This window comes from Haliotis cracherodii, unplaced genomic scaffold, assembly GCF_022045235.1.
Source record: "Haliotis cracherodii isolate W230 unplaced genomic scaffold, xgHalCrac1.p SCAF_18, whole genome shotgun sequence".
NCBI classification, from domain to species: domain Eukaryota; kingdom Metazoa; phylum Mollusca; class Gastropoda; order Lepetellida; family Haliotidae; genus Haliotis; species Haliotis cracherodii.
Genome location: NW_027266273.1, coordinates 15,354,093 through 15,380,244, shown reverse-complemented (window position 1 = coordinate 15,380,244; position 26,152 = coordinate 15,354,093). Strand labels below are relative to the sequence as shown.

The 26,152-nt window shown below is 41.0% G+C and overlaps 1 protein-coding gene across 1 annotated transcript in view; it reads right to left on the bottom strand.

Moving 5' to 3' along the window:
• LOC139465812 (tetratricopeptide repeat protein 21B-like) overlaps positions 1-26,152 on the bottom strand; it is a 60,369-nt gene that overhangs the window by 28,834 nt on the left and 5,383 nt on the right. The window contains exons 4-21 of the mRNA XM_071247746.1: positions 25,882-25,946; positions 24,653-24,754; positions 20,190-20,272; positions 17,721-17,918; positions 16,700-16,784; positions 15,288-15,386; positions 14,129-14,321; positions 12,825-12,922; positions 12,045-12,152; positions 11,033-11,125; positions 10,438-10,567; positions 8,855-8,940; positions 7,920-7,991; positions 6,121-6,241; positions 5,119-5,225; positions 4,208-4,446; positions 2,993-3,065; positions 988-1,098 (exon numbers count right to left, since the gene is read on the bottom strand). Of these exons, the coding sequence (XP_071103847.1) occupies positions 988-1,098; positions 2,993-3,065; positions 4,208-4,446; positions 5,119-5,225; positions 6,121-6,241; positions 7,920-7,991; positions 8,855-8,940; positions 10,438-10,567; positions 11,033-11,125; positions 12,045-12,152; positions 12,825-12,922; positions 14,129-14,321; positions 15,288-15,386; positions 16,700-16,784; positions 17,721-17,918; positions 20,190-20,272; positions 24,653-24,754; positions 25,882-25,946 (2,063 nt within the window). The remainder of the gene's footprint in view (positions 1-987; positions 1,099-2,992; positions 3,066-4,207; positions 4,447-5,118; positions 5,226-6,120; positions 6,242-7,919; positions 7,992-8,854; positions 8,941-10,437; positions 10,568-11,032; positions 11,126-12,044; positions 12,153-12,824; positions 12,923-14,128; positions 14,322-15,287; positions 15,387-16,699; positions 16,785-17,720; positions 17,919-20,189; positions 20,273-24,652; positions 24,755-25,881; positions 25,947-26,152) is intronic.

Below are 26,152 nucleotides of genomic sequence, written 5' to 3'. Positions count from 1 at the left end.
GAATTTCTTGCACAGCCAGCTATATCAAGGCTTGAAAAGCACACTCATGTAGAGGTGAGTGTGTGAGTGAGTTTGGTTTAACGCCGCTTATAACAGTATTCCAGTTATATCGCGGCGTGTCAGCTTAATGTTGGAGGTTTCTGGTATGCCCAAGGGATGCAACTCTGCACAGCGAATCGCAGCGCCTTAGACGACTGGGCCACCTGTGCCCCCATGTAGAGGTGAGGAGTTGTTGTTCAAGATTATTACACTTATACAGAGATGTGCATGTGTGTGTGTGTGGCTGCTTGTAGTAGGGCAGACTAATGCTGGTTTTATAGTGCCAGCCGACTGAGACAACATGCCACAGTTTAACATGGATGCACCACTCAGACACAGTATGCTGACTCCTAGCTCACCAGTCCTTGTTTTATCCCCTAAATCCCGAACGGCAGACAGGGTAACATGAAGTACCCTCCTTAAAAGTCTTTTGGAATAAGGTGAGGTGAGGTGAAATTGGGTTTAACGTCGCATCCAAGATTATTGCACTTATATAGCGATGTGCATGTACGTGTGTGTGTGGCTGCTTGTACTAGTCTGGACTGATGCCGATTTATCGTGCTAGCTCACTGAGATACCATGTTGCAGTTTAACATGAAATACCCCACTCAGACACAGTATACTGACTCCGAGCCGACCAGTCCTTGTTTTAGCCCCTTTATGCCGAGCGCCAAACAAGGTAACAACAAGTACCGGAGGCGGTCCCTTCTTTTGGAATAAAACTGCCGGGGACCTTCTGCTCTCATGGACCTCTATCCACAAGACCACTGAGGCAGTCAACAAAGTGAGATCTACAGCAGTACCCAGTAGGATGCTGGTTTTCACAATATTCCAGGACATTAGGGACAAAAATGGCTATCATTTGAAACAGAACCAAGATCTTTGGAGAGAAGAGCTAATGCTTAAACAACTAGGCTACCCACTGGCCTAAGAAACACCAGTCTTTACCTTGCCATAGTTGTGCGTCTTGACCAGCGCCTGACCGATCTTGCTGGCCAGGGCAGCATCTCGAGGGTTCTTCTTCAGGGCAGACTCATACACCTCAATGGCTTTCTCAGGCTGCAACAGATGCATGCAGCAATCAACAATTACTGTGGTTGTTTTGTATTATACAAATTTCAAATATGAGAACGTGAGAATACACAGACAAAATTGGCATAGACATTATCTCATTCCATTTTTTTTTCTTTGTTTGTTGTTTATTGCCGCACGCAGCAATATTCCAGTTATATGACGGCGGTCTGTAAATAATCCAGTCTGGACCAGACAATCCAGTGATTGACACCGTGAGCATTGATCCACGCAATTGGGATGCATGCATAAAAAAAGTCCGTGAGTCTGACCACCCAATCCCATTAGTTGCCTCTTATGACGACCATAGTCGCCTCTTACGGCAAGCATGGGTTACTGAAGATCTATTCTATCCCGGATCTTCACGGGTCCTACAACAAATGCAAAAGACAACAAATACTTTGGTGGCTTAAGAAAAATTTGAATTTCACATGTGGGAACCTGTGAATACACAGACCAAATTGGCTAGGAAATTATCTCATTCCAGTAAACATCATCCCATATTTTGTGAATGTTGACATATCAAATTCATCAAACACTGCTTCAATAAAGATCTTGCTTGACGATCCTACTAGAGCCTGTACCATGGTACCAAAACATCACACTGAAAGAGCACAGAAGCTGAAAACCCAAAGTCAAACTTGTCTCCTTTGGTGACGACTTCCAAATGCCATTAAACGAAAATTATATTTCTGTTATCATTTCTTTCAAAGGATTCATCTATGGAGGACTACCCAAAATCAGCATCAACTGTGGACGTCTTATAACCTGGTAGTCACTTTGTATAACATGCCTGTGATACTGGGTATATATGCCTACCATATTTGCTGTAATAAGCACCCTGGGCACTTAGAAAATCAACCTTACACAAGTTAGATTTGTTGTCAGAGATCCAGCGGCAGAGAACAGAATTAGTTCAAACGTCCATGAAACTAAAATGTTTTTCATAATAGTTTCTAGGCAGTTACAAATTCTATCAAAACTTTTGTGTTTACTGTAAAAAGATCTGAAAATGGATGCAAAAATACCGGTCACGAACAGAGATTACTTAGAGACTGATCTAAAAGTTGGTCATAGGTGCTTCATGGAGCAGGGTGCTCATATCCTTGTGTACTGTGTTTTTGAGCCCCTAAGAAGTATTTCTCATTACGTGTCTAATAACAATCAAACAATAACAAGTAAAATACACTAAGATTAAGGCTTACCTTTGAGAACATTTAATTCTGTCTACAAGTGGATAGTCAAAATGACAACATCTTGTCAATATAATCCTGATAATGCTTCGCCAAACGAGACGAGTCAATCAGGTGCCATCTTGTAACAGTCACCTGATTTCGAGCCCCTCCATGACAGTCAAGTTAAAGACAGATGTGAAACACGATCAGTCACATGTGTGAGTGAGTATGGTTTTACGCCACATTTAGCAATATTCCAGCAATATCACGGCAGGGGACACCAGAAATGGGCTTCACACATTGTACCCATGTCAGGAATCGAACCCGGGTCTTTGGTGTCACGAGCAAACGCTTTAACCACTAGGCTACCCAACCGCCCCGATCAGTCACATGACATTACAGACAGGAAGTTTAGAACAGCAGCCGAAACTAGCCTCAAAACAAGTTTGATTAAAATGTGCATTAGTGAAAGAGTAAGTTTTCATGTATGTTTTCGTCACTTAATAAAGATCTTACCTTTTTAGCTTTGATGTCTTAAGTTAGCTTTGTAACATCAACCTTGATTATGTCATTAAGCGTGTGGTTACATATTGTTTAAAAAACTGTTGAAAAGAAGTGAGCCTGGAAAAAAGTTATGTGGGGATACAGTGAAAATAGTATCGATACCCGATTTGGGGACCTTCTACATACAAGACTGTTGGACTCACCTCCTGTATACTCATGTAGGCGTCGCCTAGCAACAAGCAGGTGTGTGGACTGGGGTACTTGTCCACCAGTTCCCTGAAACAGAGGTATTGGTCGACATGTAGATTGAAAGGGACATGACGACCTGATCTAGTGGTTAGTTGAAGAACACATCACATGCAGCATTAGCAGCAAACAAAAGCAACACTTAAACAATTAAACTCTAAAATGATGTATGTTTATTTGTTGTTTAACGCCGCACTCAGCAATATACCTGCTTTATGACGGTGGTCTGTAAATAATCGAATCTAGACCAGATGATCCAGTGATTGATGTCATGGGCACTGATCCAACAAATTGGGATACGATGACATGCATCAACCAAGTCAGCAAGCCTGACCACCCGATCCCGCTAGTCGCCTCTTACGACATGCATAGTCGACTCTTAGCATGCTTAGGGCATGCATGGGTTGCTGAAGACCTATTCTAAACCAGATACTCAAAGGGGGCTAAAGTGATGTGTTCAGGCCCAGATAATCATTCCAAGAACATGTTTATGTTGCTGTCAGCAATATTCCAGCTACATCACAGCAGCCTGTAAATAATGGACCAGCAATCCAGTGATCGATACTTGGAGCAATTTCTCACTAATCCAGTGATTGATATTATGAGACAGATTCCATCAGGGTAGTTTAGTCACCCTGTACGACAAGCAGAATAGTGCTGTGGACCTTTTCTTACCCAGGTTCCCACATCTTCCCAAGGCAAAGGAGTTAACTGACAATAAAATCCAGTTTCCACCCTTGCCGAACTAGGCTGAAATTTCCAGGATTCAGACTCCATCTCTCATATTACATCCATTTGCTTCAAACAAAATGGTGGTGCCCATTCAAGACGATCGGATCGATAATCGAGATCAATATTGTTATACCCCTGCGAAGTACATAAAATCACTTGAGCACCTTGACTAAAAACATGAAAAGATTTGCAAAATGTCAATCAATGCCCAGTTGTTGGTACACATGCTTTGTAAATCCTGGAGGCGACTGAAATTTGCATGTTGAAATTCATGTTGTTTACGAGTTGGATGTCTCGTTCATAATGCAATTTTGCCTGGACTGTGCATAGACTCGTTAGTCCAACTTAGTTCATCAAAGGTGGAAACTGGACTTTTACACTCAATAAACACCTTTGCCTCAGGAAGATGGGTTCCCATGGCACCCGTTAAGCAAACCAACCTGTAACAGCTTGCATACAGCCGCTTGTCCTTCCTGTGGTTGAGATATATGTCGGCCATCTTCTCCCTGGCCTGCACAAAGTACGGCTGATCTGGCGTGATGTTTCTGAGCATGCCCAGTGCCAGCTCTATGTCCCCACGTGCCAGGGACAGGTCAGCGTTAGCGATGGCAATCCTCACTTCCTCCGCTGTTCCTTGGAACTCGTTGATGGCATCCTGCATCACCTTCGCCGCTTCGTGCTGAATGAAGAATAATAAAAGAGTATCTCAGTTATGTCAGACAGTGAGTGAGTGAGTAGTGTTTTATGCTGTGTTTGGCCAATATTCAAACCATATCATGTCAGGGGAATCAGAAATCATTTTCACACATTGTACCAACTGGGGCCAACACATAAACTTGTGCGTTTTTAATATTATGTCAAAGAATGTTTACTTGTTTGAAGGATACACTTACAAAACTTAACAAAAAATGTTACTTCAACATTTCTCTGGAGTAAACATTGCCATGCACTGTGTGATTCCTGAACATCACTGATTTGGATTGTTGCTTCAGAAGATTGAGTTACAAATGATCCTAGTGGGGTGTACGAGATATAATGAGTTGGACGGTTGGTATGTTGTTTAACGCCGCACTCAGCAATATTCCAGCGATATGACGATGGTCTGTAAATAATTGAATCTGGACCACACAATCCAGTGATTGACATCACCAGCATCGATCCAAGCAATTGGGATATGATGACACGAGAGCCTGACCACCCGATCCCGTTAGTCGCCACTTACGACAAGCATAGTTGCCTTTTACGACAAGCATAGTTGCCTTTTACGGCAAGCATGGGTTGCTGAAGACCTATTCCTCGAGATTACAATGCATCAGTACACATGACGAAGACAGGAAGGAATGAGGCCCACCTGTTCTCCGAGAAGTCGGTGAGCTTCAGCAAGCTCCAGGAAAACAGACACTCTGTCATTGACACTGATCTGCTGAGCCTTGACCTTCTTTGCTGATTGGCTTTTGCCTGCAACAGACAGATAGTGTGTGGTCAATACGAGTCAGAATATGAAATATTGCTTGGTGAGTTGCTTTGTTACTGGTTACTGTAACAAACACAGCTACATTAGATGTCAAATGCTGAAAATAAACACTTGAAACCACAGGCTGAGCATTTGGTTCCAAATTCATTAGCATGGTAAAATCTTCAGGTAACCTAGCTCTACATTGAAAACACAGTAGCATGATCTCTTCATTACCAACACAATGACATCTACAGGAGTTTAAGGCTGGAAACAAACAACTTCAAGTGCATCTTGCTGAACCCTGAAGTCAGCAATGTTCAAGGTACATCATGATAGTCTATATGCAAATAAGGCAAACCAGTGGTTGATAGTATGAACATCAAGGCTAGATGACACACCATCAGGTCAAGTCACATATTCTGACCACTAAGTCAGAATGGTTTAATCGCACCTACCCTACCTTTGAATCCCTGGGTGGTTGAGTGGTTGAGTGGTTGAGTGAGTGGTTGAGTGAGTGGTTGAGTGGTTGAGTGGTTGAGTGAGTGAGTGAGTGAATGGGTGGGTGGGTGGTTGAGTGGTTGATTGAGTGATTGAGAGAGTGGTTGAGTGGTTGAGTGAGTGATTGAGCGAGTGAGCGAGCGTATTTACATCGCTTTTAGCAATATTCCAGCAATATCATGGCGTGGGACACAAGTAGTCTTCACACAGTGTTCCCATGAGGGGAATTGAACCCAGGCCTTCAGCATGACTAGCGAACACTTTAACCACTAGGCTACCTGATCGCCCTGTAAGTCCATGACATTGACATGGGAGATACATTCACTTGTGGCAGTTAACACAAAATTCATCATATCTATACAAGTATTTTATTCTGATTATTCTCAACTGAAGATCTACCTGTTGTTTTGACCCCCGGAAGAATCATGGCCATCTGTAGTGTCTTGACAGCCTCTGTGTGATCTCCCTGCTTCTTGAGGATGCGGGCTTTGATCAGGTTGTACAAAGGGTGGTCTCGAACCTAGCAACATACAGCATCACACACCAGGTCACACTAAGAACATCCACTTTGTCAAGATTGGCTTCAACACAGCAGTGTGACTGTAGCTATGTGTTGATAACCATGTGTCAGTAGCCATGTATCAATAACCATGTGTCAGTAGCCATTGTTGATAACCATGTGTTGAAAGCCATGTATCAATAACCATGTGTCAGTAGCCATTGTTGATAACCATGTGTTGATAGCCAGGTGTCAGTAGCCATTGTTGATAACTATCAGTCAATAGCCATGTGTCAGTAGCCATTGTTGATAACCATGTGTCAATAGCAATGTGTCAGTAGCCATTGTTGATAACCCTGTTTCAATAGCCATGTGTCAGTAACCATGTATCAATAGCCATGTGTCAGTTGCCATTGTTGATAACCATGTGTCAATAATCATGTGTCAATAGGCATGTGTCAGTATCCATGTGTCAATAACCAGGTGTCAACAGCCATGTGTCAGTATCCATGTGTCAATAACCATGTTTCCAAAACCATGTGCCAATAGCCATGTGTCAGTAGCCATGTGTCAAGAACCATGAGTCAATAGCCATGTGTCAGTAACCATGTCTCAAGAACCATGAGTCAATAGCCATGTCAGTAACCATGTGTCAGTAATCATGTGTCAAGAACCATGAGTCAATAGCCATGTGTCAGTAACCATGTGTCAAGAACCAAGAGTCAATAGCCTTGTCAGTAACCATGAGTCAATAGCCATGTGTCAGTAACCATGTGTCAATAACCATGTTTCCATAAGCATGTGTAGATAACCATGTGTCAATAGCCATGTGTCAGTAACCATGTGTCAATAAGAATGTGTAGATAACCATGTGTCAGAAACCATGTGTCAATAGCCATGTGTCAGTAACCATGTGTCAATAAGCATGTGTCAATAAGCATGTGTAGATAACCATGTGTCAATAAGCATGTGTCAATAAGCATGTGTCAATAACCAGGTGTCAACAGCCATGTGTCAGTAACCATGTGTCAAGAACCATGAGTCAATAGCCATGTGTCAGTAACCATGTCTCAAGAACCATGAGTCAATAGCCATGTCAGTAACCATGTGTCAGTAATCATGTGTCAAGAACCATGAGTCAATAGCCATGTGTCAGTAACCATGAGTCAATAGCCATGTCAGTAACCATGAGTCAATAGCCATGTGTCAGTAACCATGTGTCAATAACCATGTTTCCATAAGCATGTGTAGATAACCATGTGTCAATAGCCATGTGTCAGTAACCATGTGTCAATAACCATGTTTCCATAAGCATGTGTAGATAACCATGTGTCAATAGCCATGTGTCAGTAACCATGTGTCAATAAGCATGTGTAGATAACCATGTGCCAGAAACCATGTGTCAATGAGCATGTGTCAATAACCATGTGTAGATAACCATGTCAGAAACCATGTTCCCAAACTCATTACCATGTATTACATCTGAAGTAAACTGAGCAAATAACTTCCCATGCTGTCAAACAGAATTCATTCCACGAATTCCACAAAAAAAAGAAGTAGGACAAACAAGTCTATATGCAAGAGCCAAGTTTCATGACTTTAGACTGATTTCATCAAACTTTGGGACATCCAGACAACGTTGAAAGATAACTTGTCCACCTGTGTAGCAACATACAACATGATGAGTGGAAGTCTGTACCTCAAAGTTGTAGCTGAGCCCCACTTCCAGGGACTGGTTGGCAAGCTTGAAGTTGTCCTGGTGAAGATGGATCTGTAATATACAATAACATATGTCTTACAACCGATGCACACAGACTCATGCACAGTATTAATAATCATCCACTTTCTCTTTGTTTGTTTGTTTGTTGTTAAACTCTGGGCTCCACAATATTCCTATGTGACGGAGGTCGATAAAATAATCAAATCTAGACGAGACAATCCACTGTTTACATAATGGTCTATGCAATTGGGATATGATGACATGCATCAAACAAGTCAGCACATGTAACCACTCGATCCCGTTAGTTGCCTCTTATGACAAGCATGGGATGCTGAAGACCAATTCTTACACGGTTCTTCACGGGGGCATATACTTTCTAATTAAAGATATTCAAACAAATTTATGTTACTTTATCAGTGACCGAAATTAAGCATGAATTTTCAAGGGGTCCTTTCTATTGCCTTCATGTCGAATGTTCAAGATTTAGGGGGCCCCAGGTTCACATACTATGGGAGCAAACCTCACTGACACCCTTTAATTTTGAACTGTTTAAGGAGAAACCCTTTACCCAATCTCTTTTATAGCAGATTGCCAGGCAGCTTGGCTCACTGATTCCTAATATAATGATACATTACATGAAATACTCCTCAGGGAGCTGAGAATACAAACTTAATGCACACTGACAAGCCGATCTGGTTAATAATTGTACTGAAAATATTTTGGTCTGGGCCAGCAAGCGGAGTTGACAGCCTGGGCATCGGTCTGTCTATGTTGTGGCACAGCGCCATGATGTGTCAGGTTATACACTGTGATCTACAAATCTGGTGAGTCAGCCCTTACAACGAGAGGTGGTACTGGGGATCTATTCCCCCCTGCAGCCCCCTGTGCTGTTCCCAGCTGGGGGCAATGTCTACCTGAGCCATGAGGATGTGGGCGTCGGAGAAGGTGGCATCCTGGTCCAGGCAGTGCTGTAACGTGGCCTGAGCTGCGTCTATGTCTCCTGGAACAATAATCACAACATCAACAATAGCAACAACAGCACCAACATGACCAACAACTCCCTTCATATCTCTATTTATATGATCTACTGACAGCATGCATCTTCCCGAGGCAAGGGCATCAACTGACTATAAAAGTCCAGTTTCTACCCTTGCTGAACTAGGCTCAAATTTCCAGGCTTAATCATAGCACCACAAGTGGCTATTACGAGTTATGTCCCTTCTATGTCCCTCCAGCTGACCAATCAGATTCCACCTCTCATATCACTTGCACTTTCTTCAAACAAATGGTGGCGCCCAGTCAAGAAGATCTGATCGATAATCAAGATCTGTATTGTCATAAGATGGGTCTTACCCTGTGAAGTGCATCAAATCACTTGAACACCTTGATTAAAAGCTTAAAAAATTTGCAAAATATTTGTCAACGCCAAGTTGACATACACATGCTCTGAAAATCCTGTAGTCGACCGAAATTTGCACGTTGAAATCCATGTTGTTTACGAACCGGATGTCTAGTTTGTTACACAATTTTGATTGGACTATGCAGACGAGTTAGTCCAGCCAAAAAGTAACCTGGAATTCCAGCCTAGTTCAGCAAGCGTGGAAAATGGACTTTTACAGTCAGTTAACTTCCTTGCCTCGGGAAGATGTGTCTTGTATGGGTAGTGTGAAACGTTTGTCCCCGTTCACCAAATTGTGTGGAAATATCACCACTATGTACTCGTCCCTAGCCAGATTGACACAAAATGGTGTCTTTATCACAAAGTCGATCTTTTATTGCCCTTGATTTTGGTTTTGATGATGATGAATCAGTTTACCTATCTCCATGGCTTTTCGTTTCAACATACCCAAGATACGCAACTACCGGTATCACAAGTTGCTAGAACTAACTTTGTATGCGACGTAGCGAGTCTGTCTGTGTGTCTCAATCGCCGAGTCGACAAGCACACATGGCTGTTTAATGGCATGTTGAGAGGCATACATAATGCTATAGAAGTCAGAAGGAGTTTAGAGTTTTCCTTTCCCACCATGAATAAGGAATTCATCCATTGCTAATTGGCTACATGGTAATCCAATGAACCAACTGTTTGAGGTGCATACTCATTCTATATGTTCCTGTCTCCCCAATTACTTGGCTGCAGAACAGCCTGTATCTAACAGGAGCTTTACACTATCAAAAACTTGGTGAAAGTCCAATTTTTTTTTTGATAGTGTACTATATTGTTTTTGACAGTCTTTGAGGGAATAGAAACCGATCCTATTTCTCATCATAACTTTGAACAAACTTTGATGTAATTTAGCCACTCAGAATGCAAGAAAGCCTTAGTCTTGTGTCCAGCCTTTTCAAGAAGAATCCTGAATATTTCCTTGTTCATTCTCAGATAGCTGACATCTATCCAACTCTTGGAGAAGAGCATTGAAGGCACCAATTTTTAATCAAAGTGTTTGATAGTGTAACGAGGGCTTCAGGTCAAGAGGAAGACTGGGAAAGCACCAACCTGCGAGGAACTTGACCTTGCCAATGAGATACACCGCCTCCATGAGGCCAGGGATTGCCCTGGTGAGTGGGTCCAGCACTTGGTGACACCTCCTCAGCACTGGGTTGATGGGCTGACCAGTCACTATAGGCTGCAACATAGTCATGATGGTGAAACATCATTCCTGTATAACACTACCATGGTGACGATACATGTATGGCTCTCTACACACATAGAAAACTGAATTATTCCACGTGTAAACACGGATATAAAGTCATGTATATTTGCAAGTGTTTCTGTGACAATGACGTTAGGAAGACGCCTATCATTACATAAATCATGAACAAGTATGAAATACACAAAATGTACTCATATCCCCCACCAATAACGCCAAGTCAAAGTCGTTGCCATGGAAACTTGAAAAATAATTGTTTTAAAAATCCCAAACTATCAAAAGGCACCAGTTCACCACTAGATCTATCTATGTGCCATGTTTGGTTAAAATATCTGTCCTGGTTTATTAGTTCTGCTCCAGAAACGAAATCTGACGGACGGACGACAGCACTTCGAGCGGGGGATAATAACTTTAATGTTTAGTGACACTGCTGGCGCCTACCGTTTGGGGAGCATACTGGAGGTAGTCCTTGATGACCTCGAGGAGGAAGTCGGGGTTCAGCAGGAGGTAGTACTGGACACCCAGTGGCAGGCCCTGGAGGAAGACAATCACAGGATGCACATCAACCAGTCCCGACACAAACTATAGCATCATACACATGTATATCACATGAAGTGTGACAGATGTCGTGCAAGCCTGGGTCGACTATGTTCGTACCTTGGAAACCCAACAATTACCACTGAGAGTCCCTGACATTCAAACAAATATAGATTCAGGTCAATCATGGGGTTTTATATGCCACAGTCGACAACATAACAGCCATGTCATGAAGCCTTGTAAATAGTTGAGTCTTGGTCAGACAAACCAGTGACTGATATCATGAGCAACGATACACACCATAGGGGTAAGAAGACACACAACCAGCCAGACAAACCTGTTCAGGGCCCAGTTCCACAAAAAAAATCTTACGCTGCGACTTGCAAGTCTATGTTAAAGTATGGCAGTTATGATCGTCTTAGCACTGCGACTTGTAAGCCTATCATGCCTATGTTAAAGTATGGCAGTTATCATCGTCTTAGCACTGCGACTTGTAAACCTATGTTAAAGTATGGCAGTTATCATCGTCTAAGCGCTGCAACTTGTAAGTCTATGTTAAAGTATGGCAGTTATGATCGTCTTAGCGCTGCAACTTGCAAGCCTATGTTAAAGTATGGCAGTTATGATCGTCTAAGCACTGCAACTTGTAAGCCTATGTTAAAGTATGGGAGTTATGATCGCCTAAGCGCTGCAACTTGTAAACCTATGCTAAAGTATGGCAGTTATGATCGTCTTAGCACTGCAACTTGTAAGCCTATGTTAAAGTATGGGAGTTACGATCGCCTAAGCGCTAAGATTACTTTGTGGAATAGGGCCCTGTCCCACAATCCCAACAAGTTCTAAAAGTGCGATGTAAAAATCAACAAATTTCTCCCGAAACAACTGAGAAGAAGACAGACAGCTTCCTGTAGCCTACCTTGAGTGCTGAGAAATGCAACTCTATACACTCATTGAGAAGCTCCATCACTTTCTCTGGGCCTTTGTTCTTCTTCCTAGCCAGAACCGAACTCAAGTAGGCCAATTCCTGGAACAAAGTTTGCTTTTACTGTGAAAATGTATTTGTTCCATAACAGCTTACAGCTTCATGTGTAAAAACATCTGAAGTCACACAGGTTGTGAATGTGCATAAATATATAGAGGATATTATATGAGTGTTCATGTCATACTATGTTTACGTTATGAGTGTCTAAATACTGGAATTTGGGCAAGTGTGTCGTAAACATAGTATGACATGTATCCTCATATAATGTTCTATTTAGTACCGAAGAAGATGTCTACGTACAGAGACAAATATTAGTGTTTACCAATATGGACAACAAGACGCAACAGCGGCGGAATCACAACATGTTGTAGGACGTCAACAATCTTCAGCTACATCGTTGTTTCTAGTGTGACATCATTCTGACTAACGTCACAATAAGATTCGAATGCCATCAGAAATACAGTCTGGACGACGGAAACAATACACTGTTGTCTCGTGACCCTTGAGCATATATGATTTTTATGAACCCCGATATATTTGCCCTCTAAAAAGCTTGTTTGTTATTGAAATTGCATTTTTCTTTTGAACATTGACAAACTGAAGATCCTAATAAACACAAATTTTGGATTCAATCCAACCATCAGCAATTCCTGGCACAATAAAGGGACACAACTCAAATTGTGGTATGTCAGTCCAGGGTTACTAAAAGCTTACCGGTGATCTTCCTATACTCTGTTGAATCTCATTGAGGAACTCCAGCTGCTGGGCAGCTTCCTCGACATGGTTCTCGATCAGCTGACACCGGATAATACCTGCAGGGAGGGACACATTCTGTACCTCAACATGCTGACACTTCCATGCGGGTAGGTAAACATATTGTTTACGTGTACTTTATACTGTGCTTGTCATAAGAGGCGACTAACGGGATCGGGTGGTCAGGCTCGGTGACTTGGTTGATCACTGAATTGTCTGGTCCAGACTCGATTATTTACAGACCGCCATCATGTAGCTGGAATATTGCTGAGTGATGCGTTAAACAACAAACAACAACAAGAACTCATATCTGTGCATGTCCATGATTTGTTTGAGTGGCATTGCTTAGAAGTTGGTGTATTACAAAGTTGACACAAAGTATGGACAACAACTTCTTTATTCGCATGTGCATGATACCTGTATATTCTACTACAAGTTCTATGAGACTCGTGAAGATCCGGGGTAGAATAGTCTTCAGCAACGCATGCTTGCTGTAAAAAGCAACTATGCTTGTCGTATAAGGCCACTAATGGGATCGGGTGGTCAGGATCACTGACTTGGTTGATGCATGCCATCGTATCCCAAATACGTGGATCGATGCTCATGATGTCAATCACTGGACAGCAATTATCATCTGGTCCAGATTTATTTATTTACAGACCACCGTCATATAGCAGGAATATTGCTGAGTGCGGCGTTAAACAACAAACAAACTGACAATACAAGTTTTATGAGGCTGACCTTTCTCATTAAAATCAGATCTTGGTTCTCGCTACCGCTAAACAAAGATCTGAGGACATCCCACGAGGGGTCACGTCAGAATGACCTTTCATCCGACCAATCAGAGCGTCGCTTACCAGATCATGAAAGTGACAGTCGGAATGTGATTTCTAATCATGCAATCTCGAAAAACTTTAACACGGGGTATTCCGAATGATAGTTACGGGTTTAACGACTGAATCCATACAATCTAAACCATATATTTGCCATTCCAGAATGTTCTTTTGTTCAGGTTTCAAACTTTTAGTCGAGAATTATCAAAATATGTTTTGAAGCGTAGTCGCCAATTTGAAATCAGTGCCGTAAAGCACGAGAAAGCTGCCTTCTGATTGGCTAATGTTCACTTGTTGTCAGTCCTTCCATTGGTCAGTCAAAATTCGCGCAAGGTCGGGCTGACGTGACCCGTAATGGGATGTCCTCAGATCTTTGTTTAAGCGATAGCGAGAACTAAAATCTGATTTTAATGAGATTGTAGGCTGACCTACCTGTGAGGGCAGCAACGCTGGTCTCATCCAGCTTCATGGCGTTCCGGTAACACTTCATGGCCTCCTTCACCTTGCCCTGCAGCAGCAGCTGGTACCCCATCTCGTTCACATAATCCGCATTGTTCCCCTCCATACTTACAGCTCTCTCTGTCAGTGTGTGGCACTGCTGCAGAACTAGTGCATTACGCCCGCTCTGAAACAGGCAGGGAGTCAGCGAGTTCGGTTTGACGCAGCCTTTAAAAATATTCCAGTAATATCCCGGCATGTCAGCTTAATGTGGGAGGAAAGCCTGAAGTGATGCAGGTCTTAGACATTTACCACTTTGGTGAAAGCCATGCGCACGGGTATGGTGCTGAAAAACTAGAAACATAATCAAGGAGAACCAGCATTTGAATTCACAATCATAGGTTTCTGGCATCCTAAGGGACAAAACTCTGCACCTTTGATGACTGGGCCACCTGTGCCCCCGAAACAGGCCGGGAACCAGTCTGATGTCGCTGGGAACAGGATTCAGATATGCCACAGCATGTCAGAAGTAATGTTATGGGTATAAGGGTAGCAATATTATTCCGGGCATTATCATTTGGAGAAGCCTGAGGTCTGCTATTAGCTATGCAGCGAAGGAGGGCAGTTGAACAGACTGAGGGCTTCTGCCAATGATAATGCTGGCCAGGCGTTCCTCAGGTAGATAGTGTGTGGCGTTACACAACAATCAACATCAACAGTAGAATTTGAAAACAAATTTTGCACAGCCTTGACCATGCTTTCTTAAATCAGTGTTTCAATAAATAATTGAAACTGACCTTAAGGCTGCAAATCACATTGGTTTGTTTGTTTGTTGTTTTATGCCGCACTCAGCAATATTCCAACTATATGACGGCGGTCGGTAAATAATTGAGTCCGGACCAGACAATCCAGTGATTGACATCATGAACATCGATCCACACAATTGGGATATGTAACATGCATCAACCAAGTCAGCGAGCCTGACCACCCGATCCCGTGATTTGCCTCTTACAACAATCCTAGTGCCTTTTACGGCAACCATGGGTTGCTGAAGATCTATTCTACCCCGGATCTTCACGCGTCAGAAATCACATAAGATTGAAGCTGTATCAAAGTTTTAGTGCTAAGTCTTAGCGCTACTGGTGGAACCTACCAGGCGGACAAACACTTGGGCCATGTTGCAGTAGAGGTAGGCGTTGCGGGGTTCAAATCTGTCCATGTTGGTGATCAAGTCACCTATCACACTGGCAGCCTACAACACGGACATTGAGAGATGTACATGCATGTATGACGGTGAGTCTAGACATGCTTGGCCTTGCTAGGCATTTAGAAGTTGGGAGAACATGAATACATGACACTTTTTATGGATAGTAACTTCTTTTATTCTTTATTCTGACTGGCCTTGTCATGATATTGTTATCTTTGTACATAAATCCTATGTCATCGGCTTCGTCATTATTTTGTTATCTGTTGTGTAAACATCACGATTCATATTTAAATACAGTACTCTATTCCCTTACAGGGCATTCACCCGGTGAGTGAGTGAGTGAGTGAGTGAGTGAGTGAGTGAGTGAGTGAGTTTCCCAGTTAAGCAGTAATGGAGTGAGTGAGTAGTGCGTGGGTGAGTGAGTGAGTGAGTGAGTGAGTGAGTGAGTGAGTGAGTGAGTGAGTGAGTGAGTGAGTGAGTGAGTTTCCCAGTTAAGCAGTAATGGAGTGAGTGAGTGAGTATTGTTTTACGCCGCTTTTAGCAATATTCCACTAATATCACCTCGGGGGACACCAGAAATGGACTTCACACATTGTACCCATGTCCGGAATCGAACCCGGGTCTTCAGTGTGACGAGCGAACGCTTTAACCACTAGACTACCCGACAGCCCCTCACCCAATGAAGGAGCAAGAAGTAGCTAAAAAACGTTGTGACAAAGAATAACAGTAGCTGCTTTCCTTAAAAAGTGTCATGGATACATAGACATGCCATGGAGAAGTTTTGTCTTAATGAAGAAAGTTCTGATACAAATCTGTGGAAAGTACAAAAGTAAAAACATTTGTTGTCCACAAACATATGACAACGAAACTGATATAATAGTATGAGTAATACTGTTTAGCAACAATTTTAGTAACATGTCAATTCAATAGCAAGGAACATTACGGGGCCTCCAACACATTACAGAATTCGACTAGAACATGATAACCACATCTTATGAATCATGTTGGTTTGTGTTTGACTGCTGCTGTGACTGACATCACTAGAGACATACACACCATTACAATGATAACAAGATCTAACAAGGACAAGAAATGTGAGAGTTCAATTTAGTAAAACACCCCCCACCTACATTTCCTTATCATGCTTATTATCTTATCAACAAGATCAACATAAAATATGTTAAATAAAATAAATAAAACATACTGGTAGACTGTGCTAAAGAACATTATTAATCATGAAGAAAAACGTTGTACTTGACATTGTGAAAATTGTCCCTGATTTGCTTCGTATTTAATGACACATATTGTTTCCTTTTTCGCGATGTCATTTCCATGTCATACTGTGTATAGTTAGTTACCTCTGCTGCGTTTCCGTCCCGACACAGCCACTGAAGACCAGTGAATCGCATGGCTTCAATACAGTGCATGTCCAGCCCCAGAGCTCTGTGCAGCAGAGGAGGATAATCACAGGGTAATATACAGTGTGATAAACACAGTATGATAAACACAGTGTGATAAACACAGTGTGATAAACACAGTATGATAAACACAGTGTGATAAACACAGTATGATAAACACAGTATGATAAACACAGAGTGGTAAACGCAGGACATAATCACGGAATGTGAGAGAATGTTAAACAGGGTAACATACACAGTGGAATAAACACAGTATGGTAAACACCGAGCTGTAAACACAGGATCATAAACACAGGATGGGAGAGAATGTTAAACACAGGATTATAAACACAGGATGGGGGAGCATGTTTAACACAGGGTGGGAGAGAATGTTAAACACAGGATCATAAACACAGGATGGGAGAGAATGTTTAACACAGGATCATAAACACAGGATGGGAGAGAATGTTTAACACAGGATCATAAACACAGGATGGGAGAGAATGTTTAACACAGGGTGGGAGAGAACGTTAAACACAGGATCATAAACACAGGATGGGAGAGAATGTTTAACACAGGGTGGGAGAGAACGTTAAACACAGGATCATAAACAAAGGATGGGGGAGAATGTTTAACACAGGATGGGAGAGAACGTTAAACACAGGATCATAAACACAGGATGGGAGAGAATGTTCAACATCGGGTGGGAAACTCAGGGTTGATAAATACACAAAATTAAAAGCTTTAGTTATACTATCTCACATTATGCATCCTGCCTTCTTCCTTTAGTGGAAACTAAACATAAAAACATTTCACCACCCAAACAAATGGTCACGCACTGTAATCTCGTGCAACCTGACCTTAGCGGTTTGATGATCTCAGGCTGAAGCTTCATACTGCATAACAGCTTCATTACACCAAGTTTCCAACAGCAACCTCTTCCATTGACAGGCATGTACAAGATGTCCCCTATGCCACTCACCTCTGTGCTGTCTCGATGGTCTGGTCCCAGTCCTGCAGAGCTAGCTGCAGCTTCATCTTCTCGATGAGTGCCGGGAGGAAGCCGGAGAAGCCAACCACCACCTGGTTGACCACTTCCAGGGCGCCGCTGAAGTTGCGGCGGTGCTCCAAGAACTTGGACTTGCCAAATAGAGCATCGATGTCCCTGGTGCCATGTTTCCTATTGCACAATAACAACACAATGAAATTCCAAGTACCTTGTTGAAAATCAATATCTATTTAAGACAGACAAATTGTAAACTGAAGTTTGACTTTTTACACTTGAAAGCCTCTCAAGCCATTGGTTTCACATGGAGTGCATCAGTCTGTGGCAAAGACTTTGAGACTACAAGCAAAAACTCTATGAATCATTTTCAGTGATCTTAGCACTAAGACAATAACAACACAATGAAATTCCAAGTACCTTGTTGAAAATCACTATCTATTTAAGACAGACAAATTGTAAACTGAAGTTTGACTTTTTACACTTGAAAGCCTCTCAAGCCATTGGTTTCACATGGAGTGCATCAGTCTGTGGCAAAGACTTTGAGACTACAAGCAAAAACTCTATGAATCATTTTCAGTGATCTTAGCACTAAGACAATAACAACACAATGAAATTCCAAGTACCTTGTTGAAAATCACTATCTATTTAAGACAGACAAATTGTAAACTGAAGTTTGACTTTTTACACTTGAAAAACTCTCAAGCCATTGGTTTCACATGGAGTGCATCAGTCTGTGGCAAAGACTTTGAGACTACAAGCAAAAACTCTATGAATCATTTTCAGTGATCTTAGCACTAAGACAATAACAACACAATGAAATTCCAAGTACCTTGTTGAAAATCACTATCTATTTAAGACAGACAAATTGTAAACTGAAGTTTGACTTTTTACACTTGAAAAACTCTCAAGCCATTGGTTTCACATGGAGTGCATCAGTCTGTGGCAAAGACTTTGAGACTACAAGCAAAAACTCTATGAATCATTTTCAGTGATCTTAGCACTAAGACAATAACAACACAATGAAATTCCAAGTACCTTGTTGAAAATCACTATCTATTTAAGACAGACAAATTGTAAACTGAAGTTTGACTTTTTACACTTGAAAAACTCTCAAGCCATTGGTTTCACATGGAGTGCATCAGTCTGTGGCAAAGACTTTGAGACTACAAGCAAAAACTCTATGAATCATTTTCAGTGATCTTAGCACTAAGACAATAACAACACAATGAAATTCCAAGTACCTTGTTGAAAATCAATATCTATTTAAGACAGACAAATTGTAAACTGAAGTTTGACTTTTTACACTTGAAAAACTCTCAAGCCATTGGTTTCACATGGAGTGCATCAGTCTGTGGCAAAGACTTTGAGACTACAAGCAAAAACTCTATGAATCATTTTCAGTGATCTTAGCACTAAGACAATAACAACACAATGAAATTCCAAGTACCTTGTTGAAAATCACTATCTATTTAAGACAGACAAATTGTAAACTGAAGTTTGACTTTTTACACTTGAAAAACTCTCAAGCCATTGGTTTCACATGGAGTGCATCAGTCTGTGGCAAAGACTTTGAGACTACAAGCAAAAACTCTATGAATCATTTTCAGTGATCTTAGCACTAAGACAATAACAACACAATGAAATTCCAAGTACCTTGTTGAAAATCAATATCTATTTAAGACAGACAAATTGTAAACTGAAGTTTGACTTTTTACACTTGAAAAACTCTCAAGCCATTGGTTTCACATGGAGTGCATCAGTCTGTGGCAAAGACTTTGAGACTACAAGCAAAAACTCTATGAATCATTTTCAGTGATCTTAGCACTAAGACAATCTAACTCCCATACGCTAACATAGATTTATGACCTCCGTAGCGCTGTGCCATTGTTCAAAACAATCTTAGTGCTACGACTGGCGTAAGTCTATGTCAAGGTATGGGAGTTACGATTACCTTAGCACAAAGATCCAACGGCACTGCCCATTCCACAAAGTGATCTTAGCGCTAAGACAATCATAATGCACATACTCTAACATAGATTTACGACCTTCATAGGTCTGTGATAGCTTTGTGAAACAGGCCCCTGTTCTGCTCAGGTCCCTATTCCATAAAGTGATCTTAGCGCTAAGACAATCATAGTGAGTGAGTGAGTATGGTTTTACGCCGCTTTTAGCAATATTCCAGAATTATCACAGCGGGGGACACCAGAAATATGCTTCACACATTGTACCCATTTCAGGAATCGAACCCGGGTCTTTGGCGTAACGAGCGAACACATTAACCACTAGGCTACCCGACTGCCCTTAAGACAATCATAATGCTCACATTTATTTACACTGACCTATATAACAGTCATAGAGCTAAGATTGCTTTGTAGAACTAGAGCCCAGGTCCCAACAGAATATTGTAACGACATAAAAATACTTCTAGACAGTATCAATACTGACTCCATTGCTTCCTCAAAGTATCGGATGGCTTTCTTCAAGTCTCGGCCACCCGACATCTCAATCCAGCCCCTGATTACAAGGCCCTGCAAATAGAGAAACATTATATTGAATATGTTGAGTCTCTTCAGATGTACACCATGTAACCTTTATACCGCTGCTGCAAAATCCCAATCATCATATTTAGGTGAGGTGAGGTGAAATTGGGTTTAACGTCGCGTCCAAGATTATTGCACTTATATAGCGACGTGCATGTGCATGTGTGTGTTTGTGTGGCTGCTTGTACTAGTCCGGATTGATGCCGATTTATAGTGCTAGCTCACTGAGATACCATGCCGCAGTTTAACATGAATACACAGACACAGTATACTGACTCCGAGCCAACCAGTCCTTGTTTTAGCCCCTTAATGCCGAGCGCCAGACAGGGTAACAACAAGTACCATCTTTTAACGTCTTTTGGTATGACACGGCCGGGGATCAAACCCCAGACCTTCCGCCATCATATTGAGGTATTAGGCTAGAATAAATTCATTACAAGCCAGGGAAGCAGCTGCAGCTTATGTCCGACTTCAAATTCAGTGAACACACATTCTTTCATGCAGGTGTGTGAATATAGAGAGGATATCATATTATTAGTTATGGTGTCTTTAGTGGCCGTATACAGCGTCATATTAGATTAGCAGAAAAATATTGGTGAGCTGAGATCAATATTTTTCTGCTAACCTAATATGACACCGTATACAGCAACTAAAGACACCATAACGTTTTTATTATGCCAAAAAGTTTACACTATTAGGTTTCTTTATCGCACATGTCACGTCAAAATGTACAACCAGTACAAACGACAGGACTAGTACATATGTTTCCGATACAACGCTTTAATGTAAACATAAACGTTGACAATGGAATATATAATGCACTAAACATTCTAAATGTGAATGTTTAAACAAGTATTATAGCTAAAATGGAAAGAATTTTCATAAATATGCCCGCATGTCAACAGAAATCTGCGGGCAACTGTAATTTGATAGCGGTCCGCTTCCCCCAACGACGGGCTGCTTAGCAATCTATTCTTTTGCTATGTGACGTTATAGGCATCAGGTTTTTTTTTCTATGACCTTGCTTTTTGTAACTCAGTGGCTTCCATTGTATTTCTTGTAAGCTTTTTTCTCTATACTTTTTATCAATAACGTCACGAACATGGTTTCTTTCAACATTAAAGGGGCACTGATCTAACGCAATTCCCCGGGACTGGTTGTTGCCTTTGTTATTGTTTTTCCCCAGTGAGTACCCGGATGTATAGCAGAAATCTAGACTAGTTCGCGACCTCTGCTGCGCCATTCGTAAGCGCATTAGTCACTTTTATTGTTAGTAATAAGGGCGTATGGTCAAATTGATCAACAAAATGAAATAGCATCGGTAATGGTGACGAAGTCACTTGCTTGGTAATTTTGCGATTTTCGTTTACACTTTTGACTTGCAACACAAAGTAAATATTTCACCCGAGCATTGCTTTTTTTATAGTGTGTATATTTTTTTTACTGTCAAATGTGTAACACATTTATTAAACGTCTAAATATTCAGTTATTTTACAAAGTGACTGAAAAACATTTCTATCTGTATTATCATGATAACAAATTCCAAACATTTTGATGTTTAATGTCATCACCAAGAGACTGAAAATGTTACGTTGAAAAGCTGCTAATCCTACATAATAATCTGTTGTGATGTTTGTAGGCCTTTTTGATCGTCTTAATCAATCTGGATAGATTTTTTAGTCGAAATGACTGAAATATTTACACATTTTATAAATTGCCTGAGAGAATCACATTTTACAAATTGACAGTAATATATACACGCTTACAAAGGAAAAGACCTGTGAAAATAACGTCTATCGCGCATTGAAGAATTTCCCAACCAAGACGTAGAGAAACAAGAACGAATCGGTTCAAAAGAAGGAAAACAAAATGCAAATATCATAATTACAACCTACCAAATTTATGTGTATAAATTTTAGGCAGCTTCCTTGTTCGAGGAATGTATCCATGAATATCCACACAAAGAAACAATATCCCACTCGTCTGCAGCTTTACAAAGAAACTTATTCGATGTCACGTGTCTCACTAACAATCAAATATTTTAAAAGATATATATCGTTTCGGGATATTATAACCCGTGTTCATTTCTCAACTGATCACTTGGATTGTTTCAGGTGTTTTACATAGGTGTCACGTCTCAATGGTCGGCTGAGAAAGCCCACGTGACAACTATTTTCATAACGTCCACGGTTCCTAAAAAATCCATTGAGTGATAGATAACAATGATCAATCAATCAACGTATTATCAGTTAACCATTTGAACAAAGTATGTTGTTTTTACAGCGGCACTTCACGCCAATATAATAGTGTATTCCCTTTGTATTAGAAAACCTAGACATGTAAACACTCACTCTTGACATATCCACTGTGCAAGATAACAGTGATAAATCAATCAACGTATTTTCTGTTAATCCTTTGATGACTAGGAACGATCCGTTGATTTACAAAACAAAGTAAATCAACTGATCATTCATCTCTTGCTGGGCTGCCACGTGCATATTACATAACACACATTTCACCTCACATCAAACCTGGATTTAGATTGAATAATTACCCCAGACACAATAAATGCCAAATGGGAACCTTTGTCAGGTAATGTAAGTGGTGCTACCACTAACTGCACCTGTAATAAATTCATTAACTGAGCATCAAGTGAATGACGACAAATACACAAGTGTAGGGTTATACGAGAAAACGTGGATGACAACAAGGGAGTAGTAATCGTATTATCGACGCAAGCCGAAATCCGAAAATCCTTTCACTGCATGGATACTCTTTTTAGTATTAAACTATGACCATCTGGGGTATTTCCAAATGACATCTGATGAGCTCCGCTGTTCTTTTTGTCTGTTTGTTTAGGCTGAAGAAATTAATTAACATGTGTCCTTTGTCGAAATCTTTATAGATCACAGTTAACCAATCAGTGTTTATGCAAAAATGCGTAAAACAAATATTTCCTCCAGCCTCCAAGTTTATTTAGCTGTCCTTGCAGACGGTAGCCCAGTCTCTGGTCACGCTCAGTTGCGTTGCGTATCATCTGGGTACTCACGGGGGAAAAAACAATAACAAAGGCAACAACCAGTCCGGGGAATGGCGTTAGATTAGTGCCCCTTTAATGTCTTTGCGCATCACAATAAATGATATTAACATACAAAACAGTGTCGAAATATGAATTTCTGTACCAAATTTTCATGTGAAATATGTGAGGTGGGTGTTGCAAAATCCAAAATGGCTGCTACTGATGGTTTACGGTCTCATATTAGGTCAGTAACAACCATCTTCACCATTTTCACTGACGATATACAGGGCTCAGATGGGGTTAGTAGTTCTGCTCTCTAATTGGTCAATCTCACTGTGAGGCATAATAAGAGTGAATTTTTTATACCCAAGTGTCTAAATACCGGAATTGAGGCACGCGTGTTGTAGACACAGTATGACATGAACACGAATTTCACGTTCTTTTTATTACCGAAGAAGATGTCTACACACAGAGACGAATTTTAGAGTTTAGTGTTTACCTATAAGGACAACAAGTCACAACAGCAGCAGAACCACAATTTGTCAAAGGACAAACAATCTTCAGCTGTGACGTTGTTTCTAGAGTGACGTCATTCCGACCTCATGGCACATTAAGATTCGAATGACGTCAACAACGCCGTCCGGGAGACAGAAAAAATATACTGTTGTGTCGTAGATAAGTAATAGTACTAATAATTGACAGACATAAACAGTCCTGTCAGATAATAATGTGTCTCGAATATACACTAAGCTATCAAAAAAATGCTGAATAGTGTTGATAAACAAACAGGTATGCTGATCATATGCCTTAGAGATAAAAAACCATAATAAGTAGTTTCATACATACGCATATCTGAAAGCTGTTAAATCCAATTAACAATGCCACAATCAGACACAAGCTGTGCACTTTAACTAACATTGTCCTAGGCAGTAGTTGGTGTATCTGACATACCTAACTTCTACACCTCTTGCTAACACTTGTTCAAAGGTACATTAATCTGATAATTTGGATCATTCCTGATAAATCTGATACCAACATTATGTACTCTCTGTATTCGGGAAACCTCGTGTATAACCAGGGATTAACCCAGGATTCCATACCAAGTGCCCGTGGCAGGCAGTTTGGGGTAATTCGTTATTTTGCTCAAAATGGCCAGTCAAATACAAGTCACCTGTACAATACAATAACATTAGCTATTACTTAAAAAAAATAATAACATGAAAGGGGAAATTTGTAATTGCAATTTGGGAATTTGTACAGCCTTTTTTGCAAACTTGGGGCTTAATACCACCTTCTACATGCTCTAAGCAGGTCTAGATAATTTCCTAGTAAGACACAAGAAAACCTACTTCTCTGGCAGAAGGGTCCATCTTCAGCATTCGATCAATGTACTCCCTGGCCTTGTCAAACTTGCCAGTATGGAAAAGGAACAGCCCTGCGTAGTACAAGCCCTGGAATAACAAGGAACAATTCGTGAGGTGAGGTGCGGTGCGAGGCGAGGTATACATGTGTTACCTCCCGATCTGCTGTGAGCCTCCCCGATTAGCGACCTACACCATGGTCACCGGTGATTGGTTCATTCGGCAGTTGAAATAACGAGTTACATGATCATGTTTACTCATATGGTTTCAAAGTCAATGTTTAAATAAAACTCATGTTAATTTGCCTTTTAGCTGACATCGTGACTCGTCTGCACAGAAATATCAACACACAGAACTTTGTCAAATTTCGCGAGAATGTACATGATTATTTTACGCAAGTTGTTTGGCTAATAGTTTGCTCGCAGTCCAGATCAGCAATAAAATGTGCATACAGCAGTATTAGATTAATCCACATCTAGGTCAGAAAGGTCAACAATGATAATGATGATCATTTAATTCAGAAATCATTGGAAAATGGTAAAATGGAATGACGCGAACATTTCTAGGAAGTTTATGAAACGGAGTAATCAGGCTATTACCGCAGAAAGAAAAAAACACTAGATTTTAATTAAATTAGGGGCAATCATATTGCATCAGGATAAACAGTCTTGATATTTCTTTGACATAATTTAACCCACGCCTGACCTGGTCTGGGTCTGAGTCTGGGGCTGGGGTGGGCCTCTTTCATCAGTACATATACTGTATTCGACTTAATAAGCGCCCGCGGCGACATTTGCTATCATATTGGCTAGTGAACAATCCCAATGAGCACCCCTTCCGATTGATCAATGTACACAAGACTTATTTATTCTCGTATTCTCATTCTAATAAGAGCCCCCTATTTCTAATTTTGAGAGCGCCCTGGGCGCTTATTACTTAGAATATGGTAATCAATATGAAAACAGCATGTGAACAACCAAGCCTGGACCATGGAAACCAACCAGCATGTCAATGGTCCATGCCCATAGAGTACTGTTACATACAATCAGCCAGGTCAGACATTGTGGCCACTCAATCCTCTGTTCCTACAGCAAGCTCAAACTGCGGGGGATCTATTCTGACATTGAATCCCCATTACATACAATATCAAGGACAGAAATTTATCCCGTAACTGATTTTGCTATAACAAAAGTAACATAACATTGCCTAACACTAACCATTTCTCCAGCCTGTTTTCTCTCTTCTTTAAGTTTAGCATCGAGTTCTTGTATTGCTTCACGATCTGGAAATAAAAAAATACATAAATAAAACATGTGTCCAGGTATTATGACTTATTTTGTTTGTCCTTTGTTTTGTTTGTTGTTTAACATCGCACTCAGCAATATTCCAGCTATATGAGGGCAGTCTGTAAATAATCGAGTCTGGACCAGACAATCCCGTGATCAGTGACGAGGTCCAAGTAAACACAGAATATGTCGGAAATAACAT